Consider the following 23,926-nt stretch of genomic DNA (forward strand, 5'->3'; position numbering starts at 1 on the left):
CGTTCTCAACCTGTTTGAAAATCATCCTCTTAAATATATAAAAAGAGATAATTTATATATCTGAAGATCAAAAGTAAAAAAAAAAAACCGAAAAACTATTTTTTCCATCCATTGTAATTAAAGTAGTTGAAAGACTGAGAATTGCTTCTAAAATAATTCTTAAGCATTTTCTAATTATTAAATTTATAGATAATTGATCAAAAGTAGCATCGAATTTACTGAAAGATTTTTGTGATAATGATGGAGAATTGTTCGCGTTCTCAGACTTTATGCTGTTTAAAAGATTCAGATGAACATCTCTTACACCTTACACCTCTCTTGAAAAGCTGTAGAAGTTCCTCTGTTTATTGTAAGCTGCAGAAGTTCCTCTGTTCATTGTAAGCAAATGAGCTTCATGTCTTTAGTTAAAAATCGGAAATTAGAAATTAGATTATTTTTACATATTATTTGACACGGACTTGTTGTGCATGTATAGTGTCTTTTGGCGGAATTATACGTTTTAAAAATGTCGTGTCTGTAAAATTCACACATATCCGTAAATTAAATTTACATTTACATCCTGAATATATACACAATTTTTGTTTTTGCGTCAACGCTTTTAGTTTAAAATTTCATTTATATATTGCCTATTTATATTAAATATAAAAAATATTAAATTCTAAATAACAAAAGAAAAACTTGGATACGATGAAATTCATTTACATCTCTTCTTCTTATACAGTCATTTTCATATTACTAAATCTGATTTTTATTCCATACATACATACAGTTCAGTAGACCAGTAGTCATAGGTAGAGAGCCTTAATGTTTGAATGCTATCAATGCCGCTTCACCCAACATATTGTGTTCTTTGGCCAAAAAGGGTTTGATTTCAATATCGTTGCTCGAAACGTGACGATGTTGATGGCATAAACGCAAATTCAGTGTAATTTCATCGTATATAGCAATGGCTGGACATTTCTCCTTATAGTAATTACTGCATTTCCAATATTGACGAGAGCCATGCTTTTTATTGCGGAAGAAGCGAAAGCCATTAATCACTAATAATTTGCCACCGTTCTTTTTTGAGTCTATGAAATCGACGCGGAACCCTGCAATAAAAAAAAGAAAAACATAAAGCACATTGTTAAAAAGTGTACAATAATTAAATACAATTAACAACACAAAATAAATAAATAAAAGGAAAAAATACAAGAAACAAACAAGCATATTTTTTGAGGCATATTTTGTTATTTATGTTTTTATTTCAATTTAAACTAATTTAGTTTGTATTCAACTTCATTTTTGTTTTTTTTTTCTCTCTCTCTTTTTGCAATTTAATCCTCCATCATAAGTGGATGATTGTGAACACCTTTAATAATGCATTTCGAAGGTACTTCCAAGGAGGTTATGGCTCTGGCCTTACAATTTGAATGCCATTTTGAACATTTCCAATATATGTTCGAACCGTAGATATTATTCTTTATGAAACGATGGCCTTCAAAGTACAAAAGTTTATTTCCGCGTGCAGTATCCGAATATTTGATATTGCCCCAATCATCTAAGGTACGTGCATTTAAGAATATCGGTTTGCGTTTCGATAAGCCCGTTTTCACCGTATGCCCACCCATGGCAATTGGAATATTATTGTGGCGATTCAAATAGGAATTGTTTAGAAGAAATGATTCGTTTTCAGCAGAGACTTCAAATTTGACATTGGCCACACTATACTGGAAGGTGCGTAATGAATCAGAATCTGTAATATTTAAACAAAAGAAGACAATGAGAAATAAAATCGTTATTGGGGATGCATAAATAATTTGATGTATACGTAAATTAGCACATAACAATACAAATAAAATAAACTATATTTTGTATATCATATATATTTTTGTTTCTTTTTTTACTTTTGATAATTTGAAATAGAGATATTACTTGGTAACAACCAGTTTTGGGAACACTTTTATTATTTAATTGTTACTGTTTAAAATATACATAAAACATTTGTTGAAATTTTCTAATTCTTTCATTTTATTAAGTTCTAAAAGGGGAGGTCTCTTATATCCATTTATATAGAAGGTTTCATTAGTTTAATTTTCGGTATATTAATTTTTGTATTTTCAGAGTGAACAAAAGACTCATTTTCATTCACTTTATAAGTCTTATTTGATTTACGCACGGGAAACTTGCGTGTGTGATTGTGTTCGAATGAACGCTGTACAATTATTTCATGACCCTGTTCATTACGGGTTGTTACAATTCTAGCTCTGCAAATGGTTATATCCTGTAAAATAATACAAAAAATTATTGATTATTACTTTGCAAAATTCTTTTGGGCCTTTTGTGGGACACTAACCTTTCTTGAACAAATCCAATAGGTTCGGGTACTGGAACGCCGATTTCTCACATACTTTTCATTGTTGTATAAGAGAACGGTGCAGCCACGTTGTCCCGTTGCTAATACTGCGCGTTCAGCTAAAATAATAAAACAATACAATAATAAATATATTTGAAATTAATAAAAATAATAATGAAATTGTATTTGTATGGCAACAGAAAAACAAAATCAACTATGATATTTCGTGAAAATACTCTTATTATTTATTTCAAAAAATATACTTCGAAATAAAACTTATTAACATAATTACAAAAAAACAAAATCTACTTTTAATACACTATTCAAGCTTAATGCTCACAATCTTTTCCACCAAGGCAACTGCAGCTGGTTTACGCTTTTTGCGTGCCACCAATTGTGAATGATTATGCGGGCAGGATTCCAATACAATTTGTGTCACTCCATTTATAACATCTGTCACTACTCGGGCATTGCATTTTAGACTTCCCTAAAAGATGATAAAATACAAATGTATTAAAGGAGAAGTGTATAAAAAGTTAATGTTATTTCAGGTTGCAATTAGTTTCTTAGGTTTGTTTATTGCTACATATAATAAATTTGTATTTTTAATTGTTATATCCACATAGATCTGTCATCAAGTGTTTCCCTCACAAATAAAACTAAGGAGTCGTATCCTCATTCAATAATCATAAACAGTATCCAACATTAATATTAATATTGGAATATCTAAACCCTAACAGTTCAACAGGTGTTGGCGGATATTTTCATATTACTCTGTTGCAAGAATTATAAATAGTTACCCTCAAATAAATACTCTTTTTCTGTGTCCTTATAGCCGTTAAGACAATACCATTTAAATTTAGTTCGGGACTATAAATATAGCCTTTCGTAAACTGCAATGACAGGGGCCTTGTCTAACATTGTCCATAATTAATTTTTCCCAGTACAACCTAATGTTATTACATCATATCATTTTATATAATAAATCTGTCTATAAACTAAAATTATAAAGTTAGTTATAAAATAGGTTAATACTTAAAAGAGCATACATATGCATTAAATCACTTACCTTCTTGGCACATATCCAGTACGTCTTGACACCACTTTTACGATTCTTAACAAAATTATATCCCTTGTAAGATAATAACTTACAATTCCTTTGGCCCACAATAAATTGCAAATCATCATTTTCGGTCTTTATAACTACAAAATAGAAAGAAGGAAACAAAAATCGATTAGTAGAAATAGAAATTGGAAATAATTTCGAAATTTCCAAATATTATTGAAAATTCCATATAATTGAAATTTAATTATAACAAAATTTGACAAATTTTAAATTTAGGTAAACAAATTGTTTTTATTAAACAAAATAAAACGAATTAAATACAGTGGTTTTCTTAACTTGAATTATAAAAAATATATGTGTAGAGAGAGGCAACAATTAAGTATGTTTAACTTGTTCTTCTTAGGTGTCTAATAAAAAAGGTTTTATGGCAAAGTCGTGTTTTTTTTATTATTGTGATAATTTGTTCTTAAAACGGCGGGTGATTATGTTTTCCACATTTCAGAACAACATCGTGTCGATAGTCTTCATCAATAGTTACAGCTCTAGCTTTGCACTTGTGTATGCCAGCCCGGGCACATGACCAGTAGGTTTTATTTCCCGATGCCTTGTTGCGGGTAAAGGTGAAATCACCAACTTTAAGCTTACGACTACCACGAAAACCAGTGATATAGGTGATGAAATAATTGCCTACCGGTTGGTCAAAGGGATGTGTAAGTAGATACCGAAAAAGATACAAAATAAAGGTGAAATGATTAATAAAAGATATACTAATAATTATGATACACTAGGCAGTAGGATTTCAACTACAATTAATGGCATTTCTTTTTTAATATATATTTTTTATTGATGTATCTTATTTATTATGAATTTTAAGTTTGTACATACATTTATATATATTAGATTCAGAATTTTACAAACTAATAAATAATAAAAATTATAAGTAGTAATATGTCTTATTTGACATAAATAGTTTATAACAATGCAAAGTAGGTGCCTAATAATGTTTTAACTTAAATGGCCCATTTGGTGCAACATATGATGACATAATCTCTAAATATCCAATTCAGAGTATTATTTTTATAAGAATAATAAACTATATTTCGCAACGTAGTAAATAGAATCTATGAAAATTGTAGTTTATTAACTCACTATTTGTAAATTATGAACTCGAAATATTGTTGTTTGTCCACACCTAGGAAGCAGTTATGTTTTGTTGCAATGACTCCATGTAATTAAATTATATACTTCTCCATCTATCGAATGATTATTCAATTAATTTCCGACTTGAATTCTTGCTTTTCAAAACATTCATCCTGTTTCACCTTGGCCACACGTTCGGCTTTGAGATTTTTCAAGGAACCATATTTGCGGGCCTGTGTTATGACTTCATGGTTATGATCACTGTTGAGTACCGTCAGTGTTTGACCCTTGGTCTTAATGCGTGCCTTACAACGCAGTACAGCAAATTGGCTACATCGCCAATACGTAACATCCTCTCGAATGACATGACGATTGAAGGTGTGCTGTTTGAGCAGCAATTGTTTTGTGCCATATTTACTGACCACAAAAACAGGGCCATTGTTGCTGCTTCGCAATGTCGACGAAGAGATACGTTGATTCGCTGACAGGCAGGGTGCAACAGGGGCTGGCTGTTGGTTTGTTACTGCCGCCACTGCTCTTATTCCTCCCATACTTTGCTGTTGTTGCTGCTGCTGCGCCATAGATCCTGCTGGATTTAAAGGTTCAACAATAACTTGATCATAGTAATGGACTTGTCCTAAAGGTTGTTTCATTGGTTTGTCGGAATACATAAAAAGGAAGAAAAAATACAAATTTAAAAATTAATATAAACAATTATATCAAAAAATCGTATTCGCTACGCTACATTAGCAAGTGTAAAGAAAAACAAACATATTTGAATTTGTATTTTTGATTTATTTGCCACAGGATGGTTTGTGTGTTTTACATTTAATCAGTTGTCCTCCCTTGAGATCGCTTAAGACCAAATAAGCCGGGCAGTCTACAGTCAAACAAAACCAATAACTTCGATAGGGCGTGGCACGTGTCTTTTGGTATTTAATGCCCATGAGTACGATATATTCCGTCGAGCCTATTTTTAACATTTTGATTTCTAAATTTGGAAAAAAGGAGGAAGGACAAAAATAATAAGTAACAATAATAATTATTCAATACTAATTTATTATAGTAACAAAATGAAAAAAGGTTGCCATAACAATGTTATGATTTTATTATCTTTTGTTTTATTTTAAAATATCTTTGTTGAAATTATGCATATTGGGCTTGGTCTGACTTATCGTACTGAGCTACACAACTAACTTAGCCTAGAAACAGTTTTTTATTATCGCCTTTAATGAGATTCGAGGGCATGTTGTCCGAGGTAAATTTGGGCGGATGATTGTGAGGATTTTTCCCCAACTTTAGTCCACCCTCAACTTTGGTTATACACCGGGCGGTACATTTATTTTCCGAAACACGTTTACCATTGCCATTCGAACAAATCCAATTGATGGTAGAACGAAAACTGGCCTCTTTTTTATACATGTAACCGCGAAAGATGAGATTTAGACCCTGCTTTTGATTACGTATGTAATGGTAGACTTCATTATCCAACCAAACACCCACTGGGACATCTAAAATGTAAAGTTTTAAATTTAAAAATTTTTTAAGAAAAAAAAGGTTAGTATTATTGCAAAACGGAGTATAACGAATAACCTGTATATATTTTTAAGAAAATAAACTCAAGTCTAGATTTAATTTATTTCCTTTTTAATTGGCTTACTTAAAATATTAAAGCAACTAAAATTTATTGCATCGAACCAAATGCATTTTCATTTGATTATTATAAAATTATATTAGATCTAAATTGTTTATAATATTTACATTTAGTTTTTTAATGTAATCTTTTTTTAATTTTGAAATGGAAAAATAATAGAGGACTTTCAATAAAAATACGTAATGTTATTAAAGTTTTCTATTAAATCTTAGGTTGTGCCACAGCTCAGATCATTATCGGGCTCTTCTTCCTTTATTTGTAATTCTTTCCCAGACGACATTGTTTCGTATAACGAAACGTGTGAAGACGATTGATTGCTCATCGATTTTCGATAAAGATTATCTTGTAAATTTCTGTCAACATTTGTTTTTGCTCTACATAAATAATTCATTTGCTTCCTTTCCTGACGGATCCGGTCATATTCACGTTCGTGATTATGTACACCAGCCATGCGAACATAATCATTATTGGAAATTGTTAAGCGCGCTGTGCAACGAAGCTTGGCAAAACGACAACAGCGCCAATATTTTTCACGATTTTTACGATACAAATAATCGTCTAATATCAGCAGTGGTATACCACGAGGACTGTAGATATATTCCAAAGCTACAATAATAAAAAATAATAAAAATAACTTAATTTAAATGTTAATATGATAGAAGGCTACCCAACATACTTGTATGTATGTTAATGTATCACATGTCTAAAAATAACAAACTGAATATTTGTATATCTCATTTTCTTCTATTGATAAACAAAAATTAAATTAATAAACTTATCCTTTTCTATGTTCTATCTTAAAAACCATCTTCAGAAGAATCTTCAGTTTTCATAAAATATAAAATAAGGATAAACTTTAGATTTTTATTAATTTATTGAATGTTTATTTATTACTTTTATATTCTTTCTAATTATTCGTCATAATTCTCATTTTATTTTCCACATTTTAACTATTCTGATCAGCAGTAGCGTTCGATGTTTTTATTTTGTTACAATGTTTCTGTTGTCCTGTGGCTGTGAACTCTTTCCTTTGATTCTTCCCTAATTTGTAGCATCCTTTGGTTTTGGGCACGACCTTTTTCAATTTTCTTTAAATCTTCGGCATGGAAATGCTTGCCATTAATTTTTGCTATTCTACCGTTGACAACATGCAGGCGGGCCGTGCACTTGTACGTTGTGGTTTTAACGCAACGCCAAGAGTTACGATTTTTACGATAAACGAAATTATTAAAAACTATTAATGGATGGCCACGTTGACTGTAAATGAAGTCCAATCCTTCAACTGTAATGAAATGATTGGTTTATGTATCTATTATTAGCTATAGTTTAGATAAAAATACAAAGAAAAAACTAAGAGACCTGAAAGGCCAACACAATCACATTTCAATGCAGTCGAAATCGCTTACAATGACGCTAAATCGCTTACAAAGATGTAAACAATAGTCGTTATAATCTATACATCGGACTTTATAACATAACTTTTTTCGTGGCTTTTGGATATCATCGTTAGTTATAACGACCATCGTCATGTAAACGATTTTGACTGTCAGTTGGTTTGATTAGAAATGGTAAATATGTATAAATATGTAAAAGCTGTACGACAATCACTTTTGTATATATTTGTATTTAATTCCACATATAAAGACAACATTATCTAAAATAAAATTTTTTTTAAATTATTTTATAGGTTTTTATAGTTTCAAACTATGAATCAGCCTCTCCTAAGGGTTCACTTTTAATTTCTATACTGTCCATATTGTAGGTGACGTTTGGTTCATGCTGTGGTTGGTGCGTATCCAAAGCTGAGCCCGTTGACCTCGTGGTATTAACAATATTTCGTGGACTAGAGTCATAATCATTTCGGAGCATAGATTCGCGGTGTGTACTAGCAATACTTTGATGTTGTTGCAGGCTAACAGCTGGCATAGAGGAGTTTGCATTATGTGCCATATTTGAACATGAATCATTCCGTAGCAACGATTCAAGTGTCGAAGTACCCATTCCTGATGTTGAACCTGTAGTTGCAGCAACACAATTCGAAATAGTTGACCATGTGTTCGTAGTACTGTGATCATTCCTCAGCATGCTATCGAATGTAATGGGCGTCATACCTTGATGGAGATGCTGCTGTTGCCCCGCTACACCTATCCCAGCCGGTACATCCTGTGATGAGTTAACATACCATGGTCTAGGTGGATTGGGATACATAGATTCCATGCATGTGGAATCTGTGCTTGCTGTTTGATCTGGCTTCTTTAAAACCTCTGGTATTTTGGCTGTATTCAATGAGGCTTGCTTATGCCTTTTGACCCTTAAAATTTCTTCGCATTCCCTTTCGTGATTGTGAAATCCAATAGCCTTTTGTATGCGGCCATTGGTAATAATAAGAGTGGCCTTACAATTGTAACGGGAAGCACGTAAACAGCGCCAATATTTGGTACGATTTCTATTGTAGAGATAATCATTGAACACTACCCTAGGATGCCCACGTTGATTAAAGATGTATTCAACGTTGAAGTGATCTGTAATAGCAGTTGAAAACACAATAGTATTGTTACAATGTACACAGGTTACTGGGAGATATTATTATTTGTGTGTAGGCCTTGCATAAAGAAAATAAGGATATTTATTGTTTTCTTAATATGTTTTATTATGTAAACTATAGTTTCAGTATTTAATAAAAATCTACAAAAAAACCATTATGATATATTGTTTAAATGCATTTGTTGCTCCATCAAGTTCCAGAGAGTTTTGTTCAGTGATTGTAGATTTATTCATATCACTTTTCGGCAAACTGAAAATAAGACTGTGCTAAAATCATGTAATATAGAAGTGTTGCAGTAGTCGTTTCTTAAGTTTTTGTGCTTCAAATATCCTGCTGACGTTCGGAAACATAGACACAAGTGTAGTTTCCATTTCAATTTATTTCATAAACGAGAACCTAGCCCAAAGGGCTATGAGCGATTCCAAAAACTCCATTACATGGACTACTTCATTTGGATCATTTAAGGGAAGTCCTAATTTTCGAGTTTTGAGCATTGAAAGTTGTGCAAATGTCATACCTAAACATTATTTTCTTCCATTAATATGTTTATATCATAATTTTCAGTAAAAATAGGTATAACAAATAGTATAAATTATTTCGTACCTATAGACATTGTATCGAATCTATCTTTTGAAGCGCAATTACGAATTAAGATTAAGGACTGGCCTTCTAAATGGACCCATGGTTATACTATTTCAGGTATTTTTAAGTGCGAATTTCAATTTAAATTTATGCAAGATCCAGTTGCAGACTCATCATTGTATCGATCATGCACAGTATTCAATGGAAATATCGACCCACCTACAAACAGTTTTGTCATTGTAATCAGCATAATGAGTAGTACTTGCTGTAAATATTACAAAACCATCAGAGTAAACCCAATGCTTGCTAATTGTTGCGGTTTCAAGCAATCCTTCATATTCTAATTTAGACTTGCTTAGTATTCAATATATTAATATTGAATACTATATGGGATTTTAAAATATAATCTCGTTCTGGATACTTAAAATAAATTATGAGTATAGTTATGAATCCCTTATACATGTATGGTCTTTTCACTTACCCCATGCAGTAAGCCACCACCATGCATCGATATCGTATTCTGAAAACACCACATTTGATCTTTCATATATTTTAGAGTTGGGAGCCATCCCTTTGGCGCACTCCAGTCAACAAGGCATATCGTTACTAAAATTTGCACAATTGGAAGCAATTTTCAATCTGTGTTTATGGCCACAACATTTGTAAACAATGCTCGGTTTTGTTATGATGTCGTTTGTCTTGACACCATCGACAACATAATTCTATTACAATTTTATGGGATACAACAAACAAACACAATCATACAATTCCATAATTCATTCATAATTCGCTTTTATATTGAATATATGTTTTTTGCACATTTTTCTTTCGAATAACTTTTAAATAAGCAATGCAAATTGTATACAATTTCATTCTTTTTCAAATAAAACAAAAACTATGCATTTCCACAGAATCACTCATAGCACCAGGCAGTATCAAATTAAGGTTTGCATACTATATATGCATGGGTTTACGTTTGAGAGTTAACTCTTCATTTTTTTGTAGCTAAAGGTACATTTTATCATTATTCCTTCACAACACATATTTTCCAGAAGCTTTTTAATGAAAATTCACTGTATTTTAACAAAAAATATAAAAGACGCCGAGAAAAATATCCGATTTTCTAGCACGAAAATAACATTAATTTTATGGTGACAATCGAGTAATCGAAGTACTGATTACTTAAGGCAAACTTGTAAAAGATTGCAAGATGGCGACAAGATGACATTTTACAGTGAATATCAATATTTTTAATGTAATGGATCGATGTTGATGTGATTGTATATAAATAAATTAAATTTAACATAAATAAATTTAAGAAAATAAAATTAAATAAAAAATAAACATATTTATAAAATAAAAATATAATACATTTAATTAAAAATAACCATTACTATGTGATAGGCTATGTATGACAATGAAGGAAGAAATACAGGTATATTTTAAAGCTAGTTACTTCAAACTTTACTAAAACAAAATATAATATTTGTATTATCTTTTATTTCCAAAATCGAGGAGTTTATATAATTTCCAAACTATGAGAGGAACTATATAAGAAGAAGTTGGCTTCTTGTATTTAAAAGATTAAAGAAGAACGGCGTTCAAATGCAAGCTTGACTCTGATATTGATTCATAAATGTACATTTCATACAAAACCAACTTAACAGGCCAGGCCTGAATCTTCGTATGTGTTTCTCCTTATATCTTTTAAACAACTGAAATAAAAAATCCAAGATTCTATACCCCGAGTTTTCGCATGCAAATTTTATAAGCAACTCTGAAAAGTTCTGAGGAGAGAGGTATAAAAAGTGACAAGGAATTCAAAAGAGAATCGTAAAGAGCAGCAGCAGAATTACTTAAAAAAGTTGAATTTTTAAACTCGGAGATTACCTTCCTTGTATTATTATTCCATGCGTTTAATACACTTCTATACAGGTCATATTTTTTGAAACCCCTTTAACATTCGCAATCAGGCTATGGAACATTTTATAGGAAAATATGAACATGAACATTTTATAGGAAATTTCGATTAGGCGTCCAGTCTTTGTTTGTAGGAGAGAGATCAGAAAGAATAAAAATGGAAAAAATTGCTCGTACCGGCAATTTTCTGGAAATTCGTCTTGTGTATTTTGTATTGTAATGTAAGCTGCTAATTATTTGTTGACATATTGTATTTATTTAAATGTGAAAAACTATTTGCAATAGCTAATAATTTAAACATATATTTGCATACAAATATTAAATAATAAATGATTTAGAAAATTAAACATGCCAATTATATGGTATGGAGTCAATATAGAAAAATATATTTTTTGTGTACAAAATATTCATGTTTAATACAATTTTGTTTAATTTTTGTTGTGTTTCTCCTTTATGTCATTGCCAAATTCCACTACCGCATTATTTTGTTCCAACTAGTTTGTGTGAACACATTATAAAAATAGCATTGTGCTGTTTGAACATAGTGTTACATCTTGACACAACTAATTTTAAAATGTAGCCAACGTACACATCGCTGCTGTAAAAGATTAACAATATGGCGACTAAAGAAAATGTCCAATTGACATTTGTTGATCATACTGAGAAAAAGCAAAAAGAAAGGAAATTATCTTATAAAGTGCAATATACGCATCATAATCGTAGAAATTATTAACAATTTTTTACGATAGCATAAAGTAAATACAAATCGGCGATAATTCAACGTGGATTTATTTATTTCTATTAATTATTGTTATTTAAATAAAATGTTTTGTTAATCACCCTTTTCTGTTGTTTTATTTCATTGAATTTCTTATGTATTAGACATTGTTGTGTTTTTTCGTCATATTTATAATGAATTTTAATTATTTACCTTACAGCTAAGAGCAATGAAAAGGTCAAGCCGCCAAGAGGAAGGCCCAAGAAACCTGCTTCGGAAACCAGCAGGAACCCTCCTAAAATGATAACCAAGATAATGGAAGCGGTAAACAATAACCCTGGACAGCCAATATTGTATGCATCGACTACAAAGGGAACCATGAAACTTGTTGTAGATGGTCATCATTTCCGCTACACATTCCGTAAGGGAAAGTACACCATATTCCAGTGTTGCTACAAAGAGAAAAATGAAGAATGCAATGTCCGCGTTGTGACAGATCAGAAACTGGTGTATCCCCTAGACGGTGAACATGTTCACTTTATTCAGGCCACGGACAAGAGTGTGACATCTATGAAATTTTCACCTGGCGTAGATACTGATCTGGAAAATGTGAAAGAGCCTGAAGATACCATGGCTGAAGAAGAGGCCCAAACTACTTCTGCTGAAGTGCATGATGTTGTATTGGATGAGGCTCCAACTGTCTACATTGGGAAGGTTCTAACTCCACCGAAAGCAATTAATGTGAAATTGGAAAAGGGTGTATCCCAAGAGCAAATGGAGTTCACTAACGAAAATCCAGCTACAGCAGCAGCTGAAGATCCAAATGAATTCAGAGAAAAAATTAAGAAACGTTTGCAAAAAGCATTACTTGGCAAGAAAAAATAATTTTTGTATCCATGTATTCCCCCAATAACATTTTAAGTATATATTTTCTATATATGTTTTATATAAGTACATATCATTTTAACTGAAAAACGTGAATGGACAATAAATATATCAACAAATCCATTAGCCTCTTATTATACTCATTTATTAAAATGATTTCGAAAAATTTTATTTCAATTTGAGAAATAAAATGTGTGCTTTTTGTCTCTATATTCTTCTATTTCCATTTCACATATATTTCCAGTAATGCAACACGTAAGGAATTGTGGCGAACAGATCTTCATCATTTCTAGAAAAGGAGGAACTCTATTGGCCATCAACGATTTCATATATCGTTCGAATTTAAAACGTTTTGGTGTTAATTCCGATAAAGTGTACTGGGAGTGCATACACAATCGGTCAAAGAAATGTCGTAGTCGTTTAAAGACTATTGGAGATGATCTATATGTTACCAATGGTTAGTTTTGTTTCCGTTATCTGATCAAGATGTATATACATCCTCCAATATATATTACGTTTTATGTTCCTTTTCTCATTTTAGATGTTCACAATCATGCAGGCGATCGTCAGCGCATAGAATTAGCTAACAAATCGGGAATATTAATAAGGAAAAAATTTAGTGCAATAGGTTTACCGGCCTATAACAGTAATACTAATAATAAACCATTATGTTAATGGAGAGATGTATTTTTATTGTTTTTTCATATGAATATATAAGTTGCCATTAACACATTCGCGGACGTGAATGCTAGCATCCATTTTTACGCTGAAGCTTAATGATGAGAATACAATTGCGTCCGCGAATGTGTTAATTATATATATATATATAATGTATGTGGACGTTACAATGCAAATTCGAAAAATTCTATAAGGAACATTGTTTAAACATTTACTATTTATTTCCAATTTGAGTCAATGAAAAAATCAGCCTTTAAGGCTTGAAATTGCATTTATTGAAATAAATAAGCAGATATTCAGTTTTTATCACTCGAATGCTATTATACAATTTAATGTTGTACAATGTATTCGTTTAACAAACTTTTCCATTGTGTTATAATTGGTTATATCGACTCCCATTGATAAATATATACTTAATTAATATCATCTTTTAGGAGAATAAAAGTAGAATTCCTCTAATATACTAACGTTTTCAAATACAACATGTCTTTCTTCCTACTTACCTCCTTTTTTCCTAAAGATTATTTTTTTTTTAATATTTGCTATGTTGTATTTATTAAAAAATTTTGCTTGCTATAATTGATTCCGCGGCCCTCATATTTAATGAGTATGGAATGGATGTGTTATTCGATATCGTATATCATTGCCAATTTGTTTGGTACATGCTCGAGCTTTACATAAATACTTGACGTACATTGAACATCGCCAACTTGAGACATAGGCAGATTTATTCTTCGGCTTGGTGTCACAAACAAATGTGAAGTTCTCAATCATCAGTAGTGGGCGAGATTTTTTTGATAGCCCGAATTTGGCACATAGTTGGAAATTTGCCGATATCATTTCAGGAGAGTGGCAATGGTATGCCTTGGGCACTACTTTTTTAGCTAAAAAATATAAAAGATGAATATATAATTTAATGAGGTAAATTTTTTAATTATCAAATTATGCATATACTTATGAGTAATATATTTAATAATGTATTAAACTGTGTTTTTTTTGTCTTTGAATTTATTTACAAATATTTGAAAACTTACACACAAATTTAAAATACTTAATGTTAATACTTATTTATAATAAAAAAAATCATTACATAAAAATACATATTTTTATAATTAAAAGTACTTGAACTTATATTGCAAAAACTTTATGCAGAATTGAGACATGTTTAAGATTGTTTATTAAATTTATTAATATGGGTTTAGTGGGTAATACCAGTTTCCGTGGCAAACTTAAAGAAAATAATATTATTTATAGCACATACAATTGATATCCTAAATATATACTATTTTTAGAATAGTATTTATAAGAACTTGCCATTAAAATGTATAAAAGTAAAAACAATATGTTTTTACTAAAACTATCTGGACTTACTTCCATTGCCACATAGGGTAATAAATGCATCAAAATAAACAATATTTATTAAAATGATATTAAATGACGTCTTATAAGGTCATATGCACAAAAAAAAAGTCGGGCAATTTTTTTAATTTCACACAAATTTCATTTGATATATAAAATGCACATTTAGCGTCCTAAAAGAATTAATTATTTTATGAAAAAATCTGGGCAATTTTTTTAATTTCACACAAATTTCATTTGATATATAAAATGCACATTTAGCGTTCTAAAAGAATTAATTATTTTATGAGTTTTTTTTCGAAAAATCAAGTGGAGTAATAGAATTTCTTTAAAAGGACAGTGACACTACTGTCAATTTTGTTCCTTGTGAAAACTCAAACTATTAGACATTCTAAACGACGAAGGATATTTTTATCTGGAATTTAGATTACCCATTGTATATTGATTAATAAAAATTGAGTACTGCCGAAATGCTGAAACATACATTCTTCACAGTTTGTGATAAAATTATGATCACATTGTATTTTAGTCATTTTTATTATGAATGAATACTTTAGAGTGAAATATGGATGTTCCGCAAAATTCATTGTTGGTTCACATTAGCAATGGATAAACATGCAGAATCAAATATGATAAAATTGCACTTATATGCACTCTACACGACAAACAGCAATTATGATGGGAAGTCCAGCAGAAAAAATTAGAAACATATTTCCATGACTACAACTATATGATAAAATCGACATACATATATCTAACATTTTCTCAAATATTCTTACATAGACGAAGACTCCGGCTTATAGACACTATTTGATGAATTACTACTAGACTCGGTAGTAGATCTTCGTACATATTGGGCACTTGTAATAACATTTGTTGTTGACGTTACCGGTGTCGATGGCGCAGTTATTACACGTTTCACATCTTTTATATTTCCCGAATATGACAGTACCAGTGGAAGCGGCCCGGTTGACGGAAACGATACTGGTGTGAATTTCAAGTCGGCTTGACTAAAACAACTCAAGCTTTTGGCCGAGCAGTACAACTGGCATGTGGCTAATATATCTTTGTGTCGACGTTTTATATGACTCAAGAAGTTGCCGGTCGATTTTGTGGTACCCGATATTATGCCAAAACATGTTGTACATGTAGCCTGAATGCCACCCGGTGTCTTGGGATGTGGTTGGATATTGTTGTAGAACTTTCCATCCAAGATTTTAGGCAAGTTTTGTGGTTTTCGAAATTCTTCATTAGTAGTGGGTGTTGTGGCAATGGCAACCGATTCGGTGGTGGATGCACTGGTAGACGTATAAGACATACTTGATTTACCTGTAAAAAAAAGAGAAACATGTGTTAGTAAAATACAATATATATATGAAAAACCGATAACAGTGTATCAAATAAATGTATCATTGTTAATTTTACATTTACTTCGATTTTAATTGTATTTCATTTATTTTTTACTTTGTACATTGATTTCATAATTTATTTAACTAAACATAAATAATTAAAAATTCTATATAACTTAATTTGATTTAATTCACATTATTTCTTCAATTTACTTTATATCGCCCAAAAGGCCAACCATTGACCTCATATAACCCACTTTGGTATCTTCAAGGAAATCCGGTGAAATTTCCACCAAGCTATCGGCTTTCATTTCGGGTTCGTGAGTGTGTGGAGAACCAGCTACACGAATAGAAACATCATCGTTAACCTTAGATGTAACAACGGTAGCTCGACATCCATATTTTACATAACGGGAACAACGCCAAAATACGTTCTTGTGTGACTGGCGATTTTCGACATACCGATAGCCATTATAAATTAACATAACACGTCCACGTTGTGTCGTTGAATATTGAATGTATGTTGTGGCATTTTTCTCCTCAAAAAGGTATTTAAGCGCTGCAAAGAGGGGAAAAATAAAAAGTATGTTTAGAAAGAATCAACAAACATTAGGCAAATATCACAAAATTGTAGAAGAGTAATTATTAATATGTAGTAAATTTAATTTGTGTAGCTGATGAAAGTTTATTAGATAAAAAAACAACATACTTATATTATTTACACATAAAAATCATTAAGAAACAAAGTTTAACATAGAATATTTTGGTGAATTGTATTATGTGGATGCTCCAGCATTCGATGTTGACATATTGGCTAGCTTTTGTTGTATAAAACGTAAAACCATGGCATCGTCTAATTTTTCACCGCGCATTGAAAAAACTTGTACCACATGAGCTAGAAAAGAGAAGCAAAGATGGATTTGGGGTATTAATAATATAAATTATTATTATCAATAGTTCTTGGAAGTTTTATAAATTAATGAATTCGAAATTAAAACAATAATTGAAAATCGGTTTACTACAGTCTTATGAATTAGTGGTTCGGTTACACAAGTAAAATTAGAAGAACTATTCTTGTGAACGTGTACGAGTGAAGGCGAATGCTATATATGCATATAATTATATTTTTTTTAAATACAAGTTTTGATTTCTTCAGGCCTGCTGGGGCTAGAACTGAAAAATTACAAAATTGTCGGTTTTATTTAGAAAAATATTCACAAGAATCACATTTTATTTTTTGCGGTTTGTTGCATATGTTCTAAAGGTAAACAACAATTATTTTAGACACAAAAAATATTTTATAATGCAAGGTTATTTAAAAAAATGTAACATCTCATAATCATTAGCTATTACGATAACTGGTGTATAACTCCGATTCTATATGTTCTTATATAAACCACTTACTTATTACAGATTTGAGCAGATCATCATCTAGCAATTTCAAACGATCCTTAATTCCAGTTTTCGCTACCTTTTCCAGATTCTCCAACCCAAATACCAAGTCACTCAAACGTGACGTATATATGCATGCATTCGGGATATAAATTTTCATCAAATCATTTTTCGAAACATAAACTCGACTTCCAGCAAATAGTGGTACCTTACCAGAATCGATAGGTCTGGTTTTCTTAGGTTTAACCGAAGTTGGTATAGCTGCTGCTTTGGCCGATGATATCGTAACTACAAATAGAAACATGCAAACACATTAGAACATCTTTGATAACATAATGAAGACTTCTTCCTAGATACAATGGAAAGTGTAGGAAAATGCTTGCATTGTTTTTTGTTGAATGCATAATAAAACTCAATTAGATTTTTTGTGTAATATATGTTGATTTATTGGTACAGTATTTAAGTTCAAATATGATGCCTAAATTGTTGATGGGGAGATAATAGCGTTATTGTTTTTTCTACAATCCCTTTAAGGCTGTAAGGATTAGTATTGCCATCACAACATATGCTCACATTAAATACATATTTATTTTTTCACTGTAAACTTCTTTATTTCACATTTGTATTCATACTGTTTATCACTTTTTATGTTTAGGTATATTCCATGTTTAATTTTTAATATATTTCTTGAATTATTTGTTAGTAAATATTAATTCTGAAATAATTGTACTCAGACGCAGCACATTGACAAATCGTTGACAGTGGAATGTTGACACACACGGTTGCATTTTACGACACTTGAATTTGTAATAGATTAATCAAATTAATTGGTATCTCAAGCTGTAACTAATGTTTATACGAGGCAATATGTAGTGTTATTTTTCAATTATTAATACAAGATATTTGCTTTTATACTGCTTCCTCATATTTCAAACGTATAAAAAAATTACAACATATGGATAATTGTCATTTTTAATCCGTATTAATTACAACTTTAATAATTTATAAAGTACACACAACATAAATTAACGCTTACCAACACTGGTCTCTTCTGACGCTGTCAATTTGTCAAATTGTTATTTTCATAGAGTTTTGTGTGTGTTTTTTATTTGGTGATTCTTTTCTCAAATGTTTATATTAGAAAAGCAAGCAAGGTGTTGGTGCTATATTTCAAGTCATAATAAAATGGTGTGATAACAATATATTTATATTTGTTATTTAAAAAAATTGAAGTGTACAAATAAATAAGTATATAACTGGGATTACCCCTTCAGCCAGAATGAAATGTGCAACAAATTACAACAAGAGTAAAACAGAATTAAACAAACATCCCAGCTTCCAAAATATTGTGTTGTGTATTTTTAAGATTTGTAAGTGGTGAACGATATAACTATGCGAGATAATGAAAATAAAGTCGTATGCCTACAATTGCATGCCGGAGTTTTATTGTAGTTAGTCTTGGAGTTTGTATCAACTGATGTGTGGGGTGCTACCTAGATTGGCATAAGTCAAGTTTAAGGCTAGCACTTGTGGCACGAGAGCAGTTCGACTTTTTGGAAGACTTTGGTTTCTGAGATTCCAAAGGCTTGCAAAGTTCGGTATTTTTAATATAGCCGGTGTTGGCTACAACACCTGCAACCTACGTCCGATACCCGGTGGATCAGAATCCTTTCTATTAAACAATTCCGCCGCTTAGCCATTGTTGACACCTGTCCAGGGAAGACAAAGAAATAAGTTTTGTTTAAAAGGAGAATCTATCGTGTTAGAATTTCAAAATGATCCGAGACTGTGCTCTTAAATTGGTTATTGAATCTATATGTGAATACCTTGAGTGTCCATCAACAATATATTTGTGAAAAAGATTCCCTAGAACGTAGATGGGGAACTGCAGTAGAACCGGAGGAAAGATTCATTGTTATTTTATTTTAAAAATATCACATTAAAAAAGTTTTTTGCAGTCGATCATAAGTAGATAATAGTATTTCCCGATTAGAATTGGTATTGACAAATTCAAAACGGTAAAATAGGTTAGGCAGATGCATGGACATATTTGAATATTCTCCAGATTGCAATTGATTTGTAAAGATTATTGATAGTATATAAAATCTCATTATACATTCAATTGAGGTTATGCAATGTAAAGAAATGGGAGACTTAAAACTGCTTTGAAATACATTTACAAATATTATATTGAAGTCAGTCCTTATAGACATAAAAGGTAATTCCTATTACGATATATTATGAGTGAAAAACAATTCTATTTTTTACACTATTTTGAATATAAATAAATACTGTAGTGTAATATTTCAAATTCTCAATTTATATAAAAGTGATACTATTGTACATATAAAATTCATTTTATTACTTTTAGATTGTACCGTCTTGCATGTTGTGAAATTGGAGGATGCCAAAAAGGCCAGCTATGATCATCTGAACGTAAGTTTTACACGAAGTGTTCGTGGCAATAATCTCTTAACAATCAATGGTAAAAATTACACACTAAATCGTCGAATAAAAGATGCGTGTTACTGGGAATGTGTCAAAGTTCGATGTAAATATACAAAATGTACGGCTCGAGTTATAACGAAACAAAATCGAATTTCTTCATTGCGTGGTCATCATAATCATAGTTAACTTATCAATCTGGAAATTGTATACTATATAAATAAGCCACAAAACGATACTCATATTCATAAGAAAATATTTACTTATTTATTATATATTTTAGATTATTTTTAGTATATGTAATTTATTTATGTGCTAATCTATCAAAGATTATATTTTTTAATTTACAATATTTCAAAAATATACCCATATATGAACGAAAAAAAAAATAAAAGTGCCATTTTAGGACTGTTTTCTCTCATTTGAATTAGTATCTCATATTAGTAGCATACGCACAATATATTGTTTATTTATTATTGGAAGTTTTGTTAACACTGCATCATTTCAGGGAAGGACAGAAAAACTAATAAATTTGGAATTTGGCTAGATGATAACTTAACATTTGTGCGTAATCGTCGTGGCGGATTTAATTTAATATATAATGGTTATCTATATACAGCTAAGAGAAAATACAATCATACCATTAACTGGGTGTGCAATAAAAGTAGCAACACAACGCTCAGATGTCCGGCCCGTTGTATTACGTCTGGCAAAAATTCAATCAAGCTTGGATATAAGAAACATAATCATGCAACTATTGTGTTATAACAAATAAAATAAATATAACAAAATATTAATAGAATATACATTGATACACACATAATTTTTATTGAAAAAACACCCAACTTGTACATTACTTATTTTATTTCCAAATGAGTATTTATATTAATTTATATTTAGTAATAATAATACAATAGCCATAGTGTAGAAGAATCTGGACCACAATTAACTTTTGCTTTAACTTTTTCAGATTTAAAACGACATCGCAATAATCAATATACCATTATAAATAACTATCGTTTTGTTAAAAGCTCACAATCAGCAAATACATATTACTTAAAATGTGCAAATTTTCGCAAATCCTGTCGAGCTCGTGCCATTATACGCAAGGACACAATGCAAGTCCAATTGAAAGATGGCAATCACACTTGCCAGAGCTACCAACGTAACATACGCCTTAAAACTGAAGTTATCTGACGCCAATAAACTAGAATTGACAACATAGCATTTCATTTTAAGTTCAACACAATTTATTAGATATTGAAATAAAAAACAATGCATTTATATATCTACGAAATTTAGTTTTCAGTAATGTTATTAGGATTTCCTTATTTATGTAATACTATATATTTATTTAATACTATTTACGCGTTTGTTTAATTTTATCTAAAGGTATTACATTTCCCGCTCGTTATATTATATCCAGGCGTGGTACACAACTGGTGCTGTTTAGACACAATACATACACACCAAATTCAAAAATAAAACCTGACTCCCTGAAACGTGATTGGAAGTGTTCCATGTATCACAAGGCCAAGTGTAAGGCACGCTTGGTAACCAAATTTACATCCGCTGGTGATATTATACACGTAACTTGTGCCATGCACTCTCACCCCCCCATGTATCCTCCAACGCTTTTAAAACCTCCGCAATAAACTAAATCACAGTGAGTTCTTAAATAGTTAAGTGTATTATTTTAACTATCTACAATCAAATTGTCATTGTAAATGTATTTATATTTCTCAGGAACAGTTTTTAGTTCTAATTATTAAAAATTATATATCGTTTTAAATTATGCTTTTAGAATAAAAATTGTTAAACATTTGTGAATAAATCTCGATGTCAACATGTTCAAAAATATGTTAAAATTTATTTTCGTAATTTCTTATATGTATATATTTACAATATTTGTTATTTTTTTAATTAAGTTTTCCTTTTATCATTTTTTTGTATATTCGCAGATGTAAAACCGCTAAGAAGTTATGGCAAGAAACAAGCTTTGGCTGTGGTAAATATCGAAACGAAACCATCATTGGCAGCTGCAATGCATACGAATTGTGAGCTGGTATTTATTCCTGGTCAGAGGGGCAAAAACCTATTGCTCTATCAAAATTATACATATTCCAAAAATAATGGTTCTGGCTCAACAACCTACTGGAAATGCCGTACAGTGTACAATGGGAAACCTTGCAATGCACGAATTACAACGTTCTTAAGACCAAATGGTCTGTACAATGTATGCCTGACAAAACCATGCCATAGTCATCCACCTTCGTCCAGGCTAACAAAGAAAATCCTTGGAAAAATTGAGGAGCATGAACAAATAAATTAATTGTATTTTTTCGTTTTAAGTTTACAATAAAGTATTACATTTTTATCCACTTTAACAAAAGAGGTAGCTGTGTACATACATATATTTGTGTGTGTGTGCGAGTGAATACAATTAATTGTTGTTTTATTTTGCCTAGCCATATTAAGAGTTAAGTTTTATTTATTAACTTGGTTTAACTTTTATGCTAACATTTTTTTCATATTTCTTTTTAACCACAATTCTAGAAGAAGCAACTGTGGCTGTGTATTCGGCAACATCAAGAGGACGCATACAACTAATATATGGAGGACAACCGTTTATTTTCGAGAAAAAAATTAAATTACCAACCAACGAAGAAAAGAAATACTGGCGTTGCAATCAATGGTGGAATCAGTAAGTTGAAATGTTTTCACGCTATTTTCTATTAGCATATATAACGAACCCCTTTTTGGACATGACTATTAGATAATAGAGATTTGTCGGTTCAAGTTAGGTAGAAGGTTTCAATTCATGTTTCATTCCAGTTTTCCAAATTTGTATTTTTAACAGGGACCGAAAGTAACATTTATTTTTGAAAATGTGAACAAAAAACTCTTCATCTTAGAGATATGGGACACCTATAGTGTCTTATATCAATAGATTCGTATTGACGAGCCCATTAAGGTGATCCTTAGAAATCACCCTCAGTTCCCATTTGAAGACTTATTATGGTTGTTAAATGTTGTTATACATTTTGAACAGTTAAAAATCAACCTTTATTTTTTCCGTTAAAAAATAAATAATTAAAATTAATTTTTTTATTTAGGCCACAAACTAATTAGGCAATTTTTGAGTTTCTTCTCATAAACTCCGGATGTAATTTATCGTTTAAAGACAACTCAGATATAAACACTATATAAAGATGTGTGGAAGTCGTTGATAAATGTTTTATTTATAGCTTGTTCCCATACTGCAAGAATCTTCTAATTTTTACTATTATTATTTATTTGATATTTTAAATGAAAACGGTTATAGTAGTAAACATTGGTTTTTAAAATGGTGTTTAGGATTTATATGCACTATGAAAACTAACCCATCTTTAATCCATAACCACAACTTGTGAAATTGAAATTGTAACTAGTTTTATTGTCACTCTTCTAAAAATTCTTATTTAATCTTTAACGTTTAATATTATAAATTATTTGATTAGAATTTAATTGCATTTGTGTTTAATACATTAAATTATAACCTAATAATGCTCTCACGTTCAGATAAATCAAATCTATTTTATATCCGTTATATATTTACTACCGATTATAAAGAAATAAACTGATCATATAGATTAATTGTTATATTTTTATTTTATAGAAAATGTCGATCACGTGTCTGCACCATTAATGATATGGTTCTTCCGCTCAATCGTTACCATACCCACGAAGAGATTGTCCGACGAAAGAAGCGTGTACGTAAAAACGTGCCAGGCAACAACAAAACTAACAAAGCAACAGGAGCCGATACCAGTGCTGGCGCTTCTGGTGGCAATAGCGGCATTGATCCGCTCGGCATGC

General features: G+C 30.8%; 5 protein-coding genes across 9 annotated transcripts in view; 3 read left to right on the forward strand and 2 right to left on the reverse strand.

The window, feature by feature from the left end:
* Positions 1-799: 799 nt before the first annotated feature.
* LOC133333372 (modifier of mdg4-like) overlaps positions 800-23,926 on the reverse strand; it is a 37,546-nt gene continuing 14,419 nt past the window's right edge. Inside the window, exons 4-6 of one of the 5 annotated variants that reach the window (XM_061541685.1) lie at positions 3,405-3,538; positions 2,676-2,822; positions 2,422-2,454 (exon numbers count right to left, since the gene is read on the reverse strand). In XM_061541685.1, coding sequence (XP_061397669.1) covers positions 2,437-2,454; positions 2,676-2,822; positions 3,405-3,538 — 299 coding nt within the window. In that variant the 3' untranslated portion in view covers positions 2,422-2,436. Of the gene's footprint in view, positions 1,092-2,421; positions 2,455-2,675; positions 2,823-3,404; positions 3,539-3,867; positions 4,089-16,439; positions 16,791-17,007; positions 17,127-23,926 lie in introns of those variants that run through there. The other 4 variants (XM_061541686.1, XM_061541687.1, XM_061541683.1 and 1 more) reach the window with 4 other exon arrangements.
* Positions 4,670-5,194, reverse strand: LOC133333353 (uncharacterized). The gene has a single exon (XM_061541664.1). The coding sequence runs from the start codon at positions 5,192-5,194 to the stop codon at positions 4,670-4,672; it is 525 nt and encodes a 174-aa protein (XP_061397648.1).
* On the forward strand, positions 13,078-13,520 carry LOC133333354 (uncharacterized). Its single transcript, XM_061541665.1, has 2 exons — positions 13,078-13,302; positions 13,387-13,520. The coding sequence occupies exons 1-2, from the start codon at positions 13,092-13,094 to the stop codon at positions 13,518-13,520; spliced, it is 345 nt and encodes a 114-aa protein (XP_061397649.1). The 5' UTR covers positions 13,078-13,091.
* On the forward strand, positions 19,399-20,836 carry LOC133333355 (uncharacterized). Its single transcript, XM_061541666.1, has 3 exons — positions 19,399-19,441; positions 19,995-20,252; positions 20,577-20,836. Exons 1-3 carry the CDS (start codon positions 19,399-19,401, stop codon positions 20,834-20,836), a joined length of 561 nt encoding a protein of 186 aa, XP_061397650.1.
* Positions 20,941-21,726, forward strand: LOC133333356 (uncharacterized). Its single transcript, XM_061541667.1, has 3 exons — positions 20,941-20,944; positions 21,039-21,233; positions 21,452-21,726. The coding sequence occupies exons 1-3, from the start codon at positions 20,941-20,943 to the stop codon at positions 21,721-21,723; spliced, it is 471 nt and encodes a 156-aa protein (XP_061397651.1). The 3' UTR covers positions 21,724-21,726.

The sequence above is a fragment of the Musca vetustissima genome, unplaced genomic scaffold (assembly GCF_032173495.1).
Source record: "Musca vetustissima isolate MV318-11 ecotype Yass unplaced genomic scaffold, APGP_CSIRO_Mvet_v1 utg6724, whole genome shotgun sequence".
NCBI classification, from domain to species: Eukaryota; Metazoa; Arthropoda; class Insecta; order Diptera; family Muscidae; genus Musca; species Musca vetustissima.